Below are 12,500 nucleotides of genomic sequence, written 5' to 3' on the forward strand. Positions count from 1 at the left end.
GAGGCAGAAGGCCACCAGCGACTGTTGGTGCTGACAAACACAAACACAACACGGCTGAGGCACAGCGCTCCCAGTGAATAGTTGTGGTGTTTATGGAGGGGGGCGACATGATGGCAGCGCTGCAAAGCTTGCTTTAATTTTCTTTGGCATGCCGTGATATAAACCTCATCCACATGTGCTGACTCTACCTCCCCCCCCTCCCTCTCTCTCTCTCTCTCTCTCTCTCTCTCTCTCTCTCTCTCTTTCTCTCGCCCTCTCTCTCCTGCCCTGTCTCTCTTTTGGTCTCGCATCTCGTCCTCTTCCACCACTTTCCACTCTCTCCTCCCAACCCATTTTCTCTCCCTCTCTCTCCCTCACCTACTCTCTCTCCCTCTGTTTCTCCCTCTCTCCCTAACCTACTCTCTCCCTCTGTTTCTCCCTCTCTCTTCCTAACCTACTCTCTCTCCCTCTGTTTCTCCCTCTCTCTCCCTAACCTACTCTCTCTCCCTCTGTTTCTCCCTCTCCCTCCCTAACCTACTCTCTCCCTCTGTTTCTCCCTCTCTCTCCCTAACCTACTCTCTCTCCCGCTGTTTCTCCCTCTCTCTCCCTAACCTACTCTCTCTCCCTCTGTTTCTCCCTCTCTCTCCCTAACCTACTCTCTCTCCCTCTGTTTCTCCCTCTCCCTCCCTAACCTACTCTCTCTCCCTCTGTTTCTCCCACTCTCTCTCCCTGTTTCTCCCTCTCTCTCCCTAACCTACTCTCTCTCCCTCACCTACTCTCTCCCTCTGTTTCTCCCTCTCTCTCCCTAACCTACTTTCTCTCCCTCTGTTTCTCCCTCTCTCTCTCCCTCTGTTTCTCCCTCTCTCTCCCTAACCTACTCTCTCTCCCTCTGTTTCTCCCTCTCTCTCCCTAACCTACTCTCTCTCCCTCTGTTTCTCCCTCTCTCTCCCTAACCTACTCTCTCTCCCTCTGTTTCTCCCTCTCTCTCTCCCTCTGTTTCTCCCTCTCTCTCCCTAACCTACTCTCTCTCCCTCTGTTTCTCCCTCTCTCTCCCTAACCTACTCTCTCTCCCTCTGTTTCTCCCTCTCTCTCCCTAACCTACTCTCTCCCTCTGTTTCTCCCTCTCTCTCCCTAACCTACTCTCTCTCCCTCTGTTTCTCCCTCTCTCTCCCTAACCTACTCTCTCTCCCTCTGTTTCTCCCTCTCTCTCCCTAACCTACTCTCTCTCCCTCTGTTTCTCCCTCTCCAACTCTCTCTTTCTCCCTCACACTCTTAAATAATAAAGGCGAATGCCTTGACCAAACATAAAAATATTAGTTGTCTCAGAATGCATTTCTTGGCATCTGCTGAAGCAGCCCCCCCCCCCCCCCCCCCCCGGACCAGCTGTTGTTTATGCAGTTCCACCACATATGGTCGCTGTATGTGCACGTGAATTTGAGAACATGTATATACGTGTTAATGTTGGCCGAATACGAAAGGGACCGAAGAGGGGTGGAAACGTGTTTTGATTGGCTTTTTTCCCCCCGTTTTGTTTCCATATCGCAAGATCGCTCTCCCCCCCTCCCTCTTTCTCTAACTCCCCCTCTCCCCCCCCTCTCCTCCCTGTCTCTCTAACTCCCTCTCCTCCCTCTCTCTCTAACTCCCTCTCCTCCCTGTCTCTCTAACTCCCTCTCCTCCCTCTCTCTCTAACTCCCTCTCCTCCCTGTCTCTCTAACCCCCCCTCCCTCTCTCTCTAACTCCCTCTCTTCTCTCTCTCTCTAACTCCCTCTCCTCTCTCTCTCTCTACCTCCCTCTCCTCCCTCTCTCTCTAACTCTCCCTCGCTGTCACGTTCGTCCCTCCCAGAGGAAGAGGTTCTCAGACTCCCCCCCAATCCCTCCTCAAACCCAGGAGGGGGTCTCCCAAGCGGCCCCTACACAGACCCCTAAATCTGCCGGGTGAAGCGGCCCGGTGACAGGCTAGCCCCGTTTGGTCGGGATCCCGGGGAGAGATGGGAGGATGGATGTGAAGGCTCAGGAGAAAGAGGAGAGGATGGATGTGAAGGCTCTTGAGAAAGAGGAGGGGATGGATGTGAAGGCTCTGGAGAAAGAGGAGAGGATGGATGGCCCCCCAGAGCTTTGTCCCCCCTCCCCACGCGGTGGGCCCAGCCGGGTGCCATCCGTCAAGCGGTGGGCTAAAGCGCCTTTGTGGTGTGATTGACCTTGATGGAGCGATGGGCCTTTGATCCGGGACCTGCGTGAGCAGTAATAACCCGAACGGCCTGGCTGTCGAAAGCTCTGTGTGTTGTTGATTTTTAGCTTTTGTTTCCTCTTCTTCGTCTTCTGCCCTGTTTAAGAGTTTTGATTTTGCTGGAACACGTCCTCAATGTGCCCTCAAACAGGACCTTCCGACTCGCCGGCTAGAAACACTCCAGATAGAGCCACTGGTCTTTATCCTCAACATGCAGCAGTGGGAGTCATCCCGGTGGCCTCCAGTGTCACACTGTGTTGACGGCATTTTGATAATCCTTCTGTGGTTTTTAGTTGTTTTGCCTCTGACCTTCTCTCACTCCGTCTTAAACTCCACTACATTTCTCTCTCTCTCTCTCCCTCTCCCTCTCCCTCTCCCTCTCTCTCCCTCTCTTTCTCTCCCTCTCTCTCTCTCTCTCTCTCTCGCTCTCTCTCTCCCTGTTACTTATTTTATTATATTTTATGTTTATTCTTGAATGCGTAAAGAATGCTTGGCTTTAGAGTCCAACCCCTGTGTCCGCTCTAACAAAGGCCCCCCCCTCCCCAGGTACCACTACCCTATCCCCAAGGTCTTCTACGTGCAGCTGTCGGTGGGGGCCAATGAGTTCGTTGGCGAGGGACGCACGCGCCAAGCCGCCCGGCACAACGCCGCCATGAAGGCCCTGCAGGCCCTCCGCAACGAGCCCATCCCCGAGAGAGCCCCCCAGGTACGACACACGCACACACGCACACACGCAACCGCATGATTACACGCACGCACGCGTGCAGACACACGCACACTCTCATATACACACGCGCGCGCTCAGACATACACACACACGCACACACACAGGCTTGCAAACCCACTGACACCGCTTGCATACACAGCCACACACACACACAATTTTATTACATATTTTATTACATATTTAACAATATCTGCCCCAGTTGAGCTCCAACAGTCCCTTGAAGGAGGACTCCTTCCCCCTCCTCAGTGTTTCCCCGGCGGCTTTTGGGCGTATTATCTTGCCTCTCATGAGGTCCGAGGCTCGTGAAGCCCTGTGATGAAATGCTGAGCAAACAACGCTGACATGCTTCCCCACGCACACTGGAGCGGGCTGTCAGGAGAGCATCAGGGCAGCCGCCGCGGCCGCCACATGAATCACTGAGTATCAGCTGGCGTTCCTCTCTAAGAGGAAGCATAGACCGCAGCGAAACGGCGTAAATCGACACAATTAAACCTTCATCATGACATCCGCAACACCTCCCTACCCCCACCCCCCGCCTCCACCAATCAGCCTCCAGCCCGACCTCCCTCCTCCTCATTCATCTGCCTGGAGAAGGTCACTCCACTAATCCCTCCAAGGTAATGCGGCCACATCCATCCACCTCCGTTCCCACCCACGTCTCCCAACTCATTCCCACCCCCATACTGTTTCACCTCCGATGACCTCCTCCTCCACCACCCCCTCTCTCTCTCTCTCTCTCTCTGTCTCTCTCTCTGTGTATGTCTCTGTCTTACGCTTGTCAGTCTCTGGTTATAAAAACAAAACAGAAACCTCTTCTCCTTTGGATGAAACGTCAATATTAATTTGTGATTGTCTATTATTTTATTCCTTTTTTTTAAGTTATTACGATGTATAATTCGACACATACACACACACGCACACACACACACACGCACACCGGCCTGATCCCAAAGTACCTGCAGGCCGTCTCTCCCCTACCTCTTTGTGTTCTCTCTCTCTTAGACCCGGTGTTATCGTTTCAACAGAATCAAATTCACCCACATCCCCACTCTCACTCTGTCTCTGTCTCTCTCTCTCTCTCTCTCTCTCTGTTTCTCTCTCTCTCTCTCTCTCTCTCTCTCTCTCTCTCTCTCTCTCTCTCTCTCCGTCTATTGCCTTGTGGCGTCAGTGCCCATATAAATGAACCCTTTGTTAGCGCTTGCTTTACAAATTGAGCCCCATTGTGTCTACCACTACATATGCGTTTGTATGTGCGCGTGTGTGTGCGTACCTGTGCGTGCGCATGTGTGGGTGTCTCCGTCAACGCCCAGAGGACGATGATAGTGTTTCGAGTCACTATGGGCATACATGTCGACTTATTGTTAAGTAGAGAGTCACAGGAGAGCCTCTCTCGCGCTCTGTCTGTCTGTCTGTCTGTCTGTCTGTCTGTCTGTCTGTCTGTCTGTCTGTCTGTCTGTCTGTCTGTCTGTCTGTCTGTCTGTCTGTCTGTCTGTCTGTCTGTCTGTCTGTCTGTCTGTCTGTCTGTCTGTCTGTCTGTCTGTCTGTCTGTCTGTCTGTCTGTCTGTCTGTCTGTCTGTCTGTCTCTTTCGCTGTCTTTTTCTCTCTCGCTCTCTCTCTCTCTCTCCCTCTCCCTGTCTTTCTCTCTCTCTCTCTCACTGTCTCTCTGTCGCTGTTTCTGTCTCTCTCTCTCTCTCTCTCTCTCTCTGACTGTCGCTCTCTCGCTGTCTCTGTCTGTGTGGCTGTCTGTCTGTCTCTGACCTAACCTGCTAGTGCTCTAAGAAAGCACACAATAAAAGCCCATAAAATAGCTCTTATTCATGTTTCTCAGCGGCCCCAGGTGCATAGTGAGTAAGGGACTCCACCCCCCCCCCCCCACAGGAAGTGAAGGAGGATGGGCAGCAGTGGGGAACAAACCCCCCACTCTTTCAGTTTCAGAATGACACTGGTTTGTGTGGGACTGCCTTTCGTTTTATCGACTTATTACGCTGAATTTAACATATTCCTCTGGGTGCTATGGGTGCTAGGTATTGCTTTGTTAGGAGAACATCTGGTGGCTGGTTGTATTTGAGCGGAGTGGTTAATGTTCTATTTGTAGTGAATTGGTTTGATGAGCTCAAATGTGTCCCCTTATTGAAAAATAATGCACACCCTTGGAATATTATAGACCAATCAGAATCAAGTATTCCACCATGCTAGGATACAAATATGGGATAGTGTACATTGAGCCAGTTATTATCTGAAATAAACGGACAGGGGGAAGCAGGAGGCAAACGTGAAGCGAAGCGCGGCTTGTACCATCCTTTAGGGGTTATCATCTTAATGGTTCGCTGTAAATCATCCTGCAGATGACATGGCTTCATACTAAATAAATCATTATTTCACTCAGAATATAAGAACCAACAAATCATTTTATTGATTCTTAAATGATCTATTGCATCTGCTCAAAATATTATCTGTTAGGTGTGGAATTGGCATTCATGGCAATTCATTGTCTGTTATTCATAGCAGCGGCCTGTTTCACAGAGATATCAGATCATTGACCAATCAGAATAGAGTATTCATCAATGCTGTGTTGAGGTTAACGGGCGCATCACAAGCAGAAAGATCTGCACAACACGAGAGTAAAGGTCTACACAACACGAGCAGAAAGATCTACACAACACGAGCAGAAAGATCTACACAACACGAGCAGAAAGATCTACACAACACGAGCAGAAAGATCTACACAACACGAGCAGAAAGATCTACACAACACGAGAGTAAAGGTCTACACAACACGAGCAGAAAGATCTACACAACACGAGCAGAAAGATCTACACAACACGACCAGAAAGATCTACACAACACGAGCAGGAAGATCTACACAACACGAGCAGAAAGATCTACACAACACGACCAGAAAGATCTACACAACACGAGCAGAAAGATCTACACAACACAAGCAGAAAGATCTGCACAACATGAGAGTAAAGATCTACACAACACGAGCAGAAAGATCTACACAACACAAGCAGAAAGATCTACACAACACGAGCAGAAAGATCTGCACAACACGAGAGTAAAGGTCTACACAACACGAGCAAAAAGATCTACACAACACGAGCAGAAAGATCTACACAACACGAGCAGAAAGATCTACACAACACGAGCAGAAAGATCTACACAACACAAGCAGAAAGATCTACACAACACGAGCTGGGCTGCTGTCGCTGCGGTTTCAGTGACGTTAGTTTGACCACAAAGTTCATTGCCGTCTTTTCCCTGGGGTCTCGTGCATTCAGTACATGCATTCAGCAGCCAGTAGACCAAATGATGCCCCCTTATAGTGTCATGGTTACAGACCTTTTTCTTTCATGACTCCTAATTACACCCACAGAATGCATCAGTGTCCTAGCGCACAATGCACCTCAACGCACCGACCACATCCTTTGTGTGGCCTTCATTTAGCCACAGAAGGCCGGCTGATGTGTAACGCAAACCACTCGCAAAGGAAACATGGATGCACATACATCTGACACTTTTTTGACTAGTCCATGCACACACACACACACACACACACACACACATAAACACATTTTTTGTACTTTTTTGCACATACCCACACAAGCACACACACACGGTGCCAGAAAGATAATTCATTCCACAGTCAATGCCACAGACGTCATGTTTGACGACAATATATATTCTTTGGCAGCACAAAAAATGTGGCAATCAAATCCTTTAAATCTGCTGATTTCAGCAGCCAATCACGTGACTCCAAAGCTATGATGCACGGACAAATGGTAGTTTGTTCAGTATAAGTTGTCACTGAGACCTTTAATGCTTGTCCTGCCTTTAACGTTCATCCTCTTTAAAGTGCCCTGACTCTGGATAAAATAGCTCGAACCAGCCTACATCTCACTGGAGAAAGTAGTAGTAGTTTCACAGTAGTTGTACACCTGTCATTACTCACAGAACCAGTAATGGTTTAAACTATTGAACTGTAAATCCACCTCTGCTCCACTCGACCCTTAGTGTTGCTCAGCGAGAGACGTTTCCGGGGGAATCACGCCTAGAAACGGGACGAGGCCACAGCCCTCACATGTCCACACTGTTCCACCGTTCTCCTTTCATTGGCGGGTTTCCCAAAGAGTCACTGTGTTGCACCACTACAGTTCCCTTCTGGTTTAGGAGTTCTGACATCGGTCTGACATATTTATCTATGAGAAAGTGTACAGACTCCGTTGTATACTAGTGTTTTATATGGTTTCATATTTTGAATGATGTTTTTTTGCCATCTTTATTCCATCACACTGATGCATTCATCCACTTATTAACTTATGTGCTAAACTCCTATCAATCAAGAATGACTAAAGAGTGTCTGCTGATTAACAGTTCCCTCCCATGGGCCTGAGGTGTCAAACTGAAGGACATTCGTGAGCTCTTTTGGAAATGCTAAAGTTTGATTCAACATTCTGCAGGGAGAATTTTAACGTCTTTCTAATCATTGTTTGAATGTGTTCTATTTCTATGATCCTTTTCACCATAAGCTACCGCTGACTCGATCAGACACATTAGGACACATCAGACTGTAACGCGAAAGCCCACGCACAAGGGAGCAGAGGGGCTCAGGAAGTCTATTGCCAGATCAAGTTAGTTTATTAAACAGTTAATTTATCTCCTTATGTTCTACATATGAAACGATTTGTTACGCCAATTGAAGGTGTTCAAATGAATATACAATTATACAGTTATTATTATATTATTAGAAAATGATTTTTTATCCTCTATGATATAATAAAATATACAATTGAATATGGGGTATGTGGGGCAGCACTAGGTTTCTAGACCCGGCTGCCCCAGTTTTAAAGGAGTTTGTGGAAAGCTGAACAATTCTGGCCTATATTTATCCAAAAGCATCAGTGCATCCCTCACTGTGACCATTACACAAGCACATAGATAGACACCCCTCCACACACCCACACACACACACTCCCCATGATGAACTGATATGAATGCTGCAGCATGCACTTCAAATTTGCACATAGCATGCGAGCGTGTGGCGCCAATGACTGGGGGGCCCCTGGCTAGGGCGGGGGGCCCCTGGCCAGGGCGGGGGGCCCCTGGCTAGGGCGGAGGGCCCCTGGCCAGGGCGGAGGGCCCCTGGCCAGGGCGGAGGGCCCCTGGCCAGGGCGGAGGGCCCCTGGCCAGGGCGGAGGGCCCCTGGCCAGGGCGGAGGGCCCCTGGCTAGGGCGGGGGGCCCCTGGCCAGGGCGGAGGGCCCCTGGCTAGGGCGGAGGGCCCCTGGCTAGGGCGGAGGGCCCCTGGCCAGGGCGGAGGGCCCCTGGCCAGGGCGGAGGGCCCCTGGCCAGGGCGGAGGGCCGGTCTCCTGAGGAAAGCAACGCGTCTTTCCCGGCGTGAATCATACGACGTATCAGATCTCCACAATGACACCCCCCCCCCCCCCCCACCCCTGAGGAGAGGAGAGAGAGACGGAGAGGGACCATAACCGTCCTGTTCGCTCACACAAAGAGCTTGGACAGGACAAAGATAACGAGGAGGTTGATGAATGAATGGACTCCCCTATACTCCCTTGCACGCATCGACAAGGATCGCCGACGCGTACGTCTCCGCTGGGCTTCACACACGTTCCCTGGAGGCATGTCCTCTGCTGTGAGGCGCATGTAGAGAGGAATGAGTGGGACCAGGCTATCGCCTCACCTCGCTCACCAATGGTCAATAATCAATTCCCCAGATACCAAGAGGAGTGTGTTTGTACCTAACCCGACCAATGAGACCAACGGTGCACGGTCAATACTTGGTTAATGGTCACATAAGGGGATTGCAATGAGGCTAGAGAAATTATAGTTAACGTCTTCGAAAGCGTGTGTGTGTTTGTTTTTGTGCGTGAGTGAGGGCATGTGCGCGTGAGTGCATGTGCGAGTGTGTGTAAGCGTGTGTATACTCGGTGCATACAAAGGGAACACCCTCCGCGTCCGGGGTTCTGATGAGGACCGCTGCCAGAGAGCAGCCAGCCTCCTCGTTTCATTGGCCCAGGTCCTGGTGTGTGCGTGTGCGTGGGTGCGTGTGTGTTTGTGTGTGTCTGATTGTTTGTCCGAGGCGAATGTGCTTTACTTGATGCGTGCGTGTCTGTGTGTTGCCCCGAGTCCTCTTCTTTGTGCGAGATCATAATAATTGTTGCCAATTGTGTGTCTACACATTTTGCGTGTCACATTTTTCTCTGTGACTGAGGGAAATGAATTAAATGTGTGCCGTACACACGTCTCAAACTTTGTGAGCTTGTTGCCCAATGATTCGTCTCCACTTAACAACTGACTTCCAGATAATCTCTCTTATTTATTTCCCAGAAATCCTGTGATTTCAGGGTTTGGGTCGCGCCCACGTTATTTTACAACCTGCGAACAAGTAGCCAGCTGGGAAAGGGGAACAGACAACAGATCCGTCCTCCCCTTGTGATCTGGTTTCGGGTCCCTTTCCGACATGACACATCCGTAGGTGTTACTTGCAAAGTTTAACCCCGGCGTCCTCGTCATCAACTTGTGTTTCAGACCCCAGAGGAGAAGGAGGAGCAGGAGGAAGGAACGGACGCCAGCAAATCGGAGATCAGCCTCGTCTACGAGATCGCGCTCAAGAGGAACCTGTCGGTCAACTTTGAGGTGAGTGCACAAAAAGCATGCAGAGGTCACGACGTCGTCAGGGGTCACGGCGTTGTCAGGGGTCACAGCGTCGTCAGGGGTCACGGCGTCGTCAGAGGTCACGGCGTCGTCAGGGGTCACGGCGTCGTCAGAGGTCACGGCGTCGTCAGGCGTCACGGCGTCGTCAGGGGTCACGGCGTCGTCAGAGGTCACGGCGTCGTCAGAGGTCACGGCGTCGTCAGGGGTCACGGCGTCGTCAGAGGTCACGGCGTCGTCAGGGGTCACGGCGTCGTCAGGGGTCACGGCGTCGTCAGAGGTCACGGCGTCGTCAGGGGTCACGGCGTCGTCAGGGGTCACGGCGTCGTCAGAGGTCACGGCGTCGTCAGGGGTCACGGCGTCGTCAGGGGTCACGGCGTCGTCAGAGGTCACAGCGTCGTCAGAGGTCACAGCGTCGTCAGAGGCCGCTTACCGTAAGAACCCACGCGACGATGACATCACGCTGCTTACATCACAGTTACCAGTCCGTAAAATATACTCTTTAAATAGCCACGCCTGTCTCTGGGACTCTGACTTTTACTTTTTATTTTTTATGTGTAGTCACTGTTTCTAGTCAGGGTTATGACATTTTGCAATGTCCGAATATTTATACATCCTAACAGCCCTTTAACCCTCAATGGGGGGGGGGTGATTCAGGGCCAATGTCCACATCATGTTTTTCTGACTAAAATGTGCTGGCGTTGGTGCTGGAATGCAACGCGGTGAAGTGTTTATGCACTCGAAAAAGACGGCTGCATCTCTGTGCAACCAGTCATGTGAGCGCCTTAGCTCGTAGCGCTTACTTCCTGTTAGACGTCCATGAGGGATAAACAACGCATGGTGACAGCAACGACAAAAGCGTTTTTCTGAGATTTCCTGAAACTTTAGACCCCGGGTGCTGGGCCTGACTCAAGGCTTCCAGATAATCTCTCTCTTCTTCGGAAACAATTGAAGAAAGGAGCAGGCGCTCTGAAGACAAGCTCTGGGTGCACGAGCCCAGAGGAGCCTCAACGTTCTTATCAGGATATTGTAAACAAGAAGGCCTCTTATGAGTTGTTTCTCGGCATTGCTTTCCTCGCTTGCTGTCTTCTTACGTCATTTTAATAGAACCATTCTCAACCTTGAACAATATTGTGTCAATCCGTCATCCTTATCACTTCCCAGAGCTTGTTCTTGTAAGTTCCCCGTTCCCCGGCGGTTACAGAGAATGGATTCCATTACGTTGGTTGATAATGCGTGGGCCAGTGAGTCACTAGTTAAAAGACCCGTAAAGTATGGGTATACCCTGGGTTTAAGGAATTTCTGGTACTCATTGTGTCTGGGAGTCGATAAGACACTTTGTTCCTTACTTTATTCGACCATAATATTAAAAGATGTGACGTGATGAGGTAGAGTCAAGATGGCCTAATAAGGGCTCCACTCACACATTGTACATGCATGACTTCCTGGTACCCTGACACCCTGCCACAGGCCTCTATAAGACCACCTCTCACCAACGGTTACAACCGAGCACCTGACCTTACACTAGTAGTGAACCTCCGTCCCTTGAAGGAACTAAAAGGTACTTAAATACGCGCATTAAGTCATCTGACAACCAGATACATTCATATATATTTATATATATTTGGATTCTGACCATATGTATGCATATATTTTTGTTGTTGTTGAACTATTTGTCAATTTCCAGAAGACTGGAAGGGGGGAGGGCGGGGGCATGGTGTCTTACTCTTTCCGCCCCACGGGTGGACTTGAGGTTCGAACCTGGAACCTTTCTGCTGGGACTCTAGCTCTTTAGCCACCAGTCTATCGATTTTGAAGAAATCCAATCCCCTAATTCCTGGGGAATTAAATTTGGGGCCGTAACCTTACCGCAAGATATTAGAGTGTATCCTTGGATGACCCGCTGGGCCTGCACTCGTTGCTCTCTCTCTCTCTGTCTCTCTCTCTCTCTCTGTCTCTCCCTCTCTCTCTGTCTCTGTCTCTCTCTCTCTCTGTCTCTCTCTCTCTCTCTCTCTCTGTCTCTCTCTCAGTCTCTCTCTCTCTCTCTCTCTCTGTCTCTCTCTCTGTCTCTAACTCTCTCTCTCTCTCTCTTCCTCTCTCTCTCGGCTACGCCCTCTTCCCCTCTACTCGTGATGTGCCAAAAACAAAGGGAGGCTCAGTTTACTCTGGTGCCCCCCCCCCCTTCCTCCACCACCAGCCCTCCCCTCCCTCCCCCCTTCCATCAGAGTGAAGGAGAGAGGGAAATGGTGTAAGTAAGAGAGAACGGGGGAGAGAGTCTGAACTAAGAGAGGGTTGGGTTGTGTGTGTGTGTGAGGTTCCATGTGATACTTTGGTTTAGTGAAAGGCAGAGAGCAGAGTAAAAGCAACAGGATGTCTTCCCACTGTCTCTGCGTTAAGTCAGCTCTGGATAGTTATCAGGAAAGCCTCCCCCCTCCCTGTCCCTCCCAGCTCTCCCCCTCTCCCCCCCATCTCGACCACAACTGTGCCTAATGCCTATCTGCTCATCCTCCCCACGAAACCACAAGCAATAAGCGAGCTGCAGCCAGCACGCTCCACATTGGAGTGATTCATTAGCTGCCGTGTCTCTGACGGCCTCAGCGACTGTGGGGCTTTTTTTAATTTTCAAATTAAGAGCGTGTTCTGTTTTCTTAAGCCGACCACACAAACCGCATTCCTTCTGGCAGTCTCTCGCACTCGCTCTCTGTCACTCTCTCTCTCTGTCTCTATTGCGCTCTCCTTTGAGTTATATCACTCTCTCCCTTGAGTTGTATCACTCGCTCCTTTGAGTTGTATCACTCTCTCCCTTGAGTTGTGTCACTCTCTCCCTTGGATCACCAGCAGTGGATCACCAGCGCCGGGTCCAGCTGAACACAATCTGACAGAGGCAGGGGGAACCT

At 50.4% G+C, this 12,500-nt stretch overlaps 1 protein-coding gene across 1 annotated transcript in view; it reads left to right on the forward strand.

Annotated features, from left to right (window-relative positions):
- Positions 1 to 12,500, forward strand: part of stau2 (staufen double-stranded RNA binding protein 2) — a gene marked incomplete at its 3' end in the record, with an annotated part of 62,047 nt that overhangs the window by 21,782 nt on the left and 27,765 nt on the right. Inside the window, exons 6-7 of the mRNA XM_079755050.1 lie at positions 2,753 to 2,912; positions 9,481 to 9,588. Of these exons, the coding sequence (XP_079611176.1) occupies positions 2,753 to 2,912; positions 9,481 to 9,588 (268 nt within the window). The remainder of the gene's footprint in view (positions 1 to 2,752; positions 2,913 to 9,480; positions 9,589 to 12,500) is intronic.

Source organism: Pollachius pollachius (genome assembly GCF_949987615.1).
Source record: "Pollachius pollachius genome assembly, chromosome: 17".
Lineage (NCBI taxonomy): Eukaryota > Metazoa > Chordata > Actinopteri > Gadiformes > Gadidae > Pollachius > Pollachius pollachius.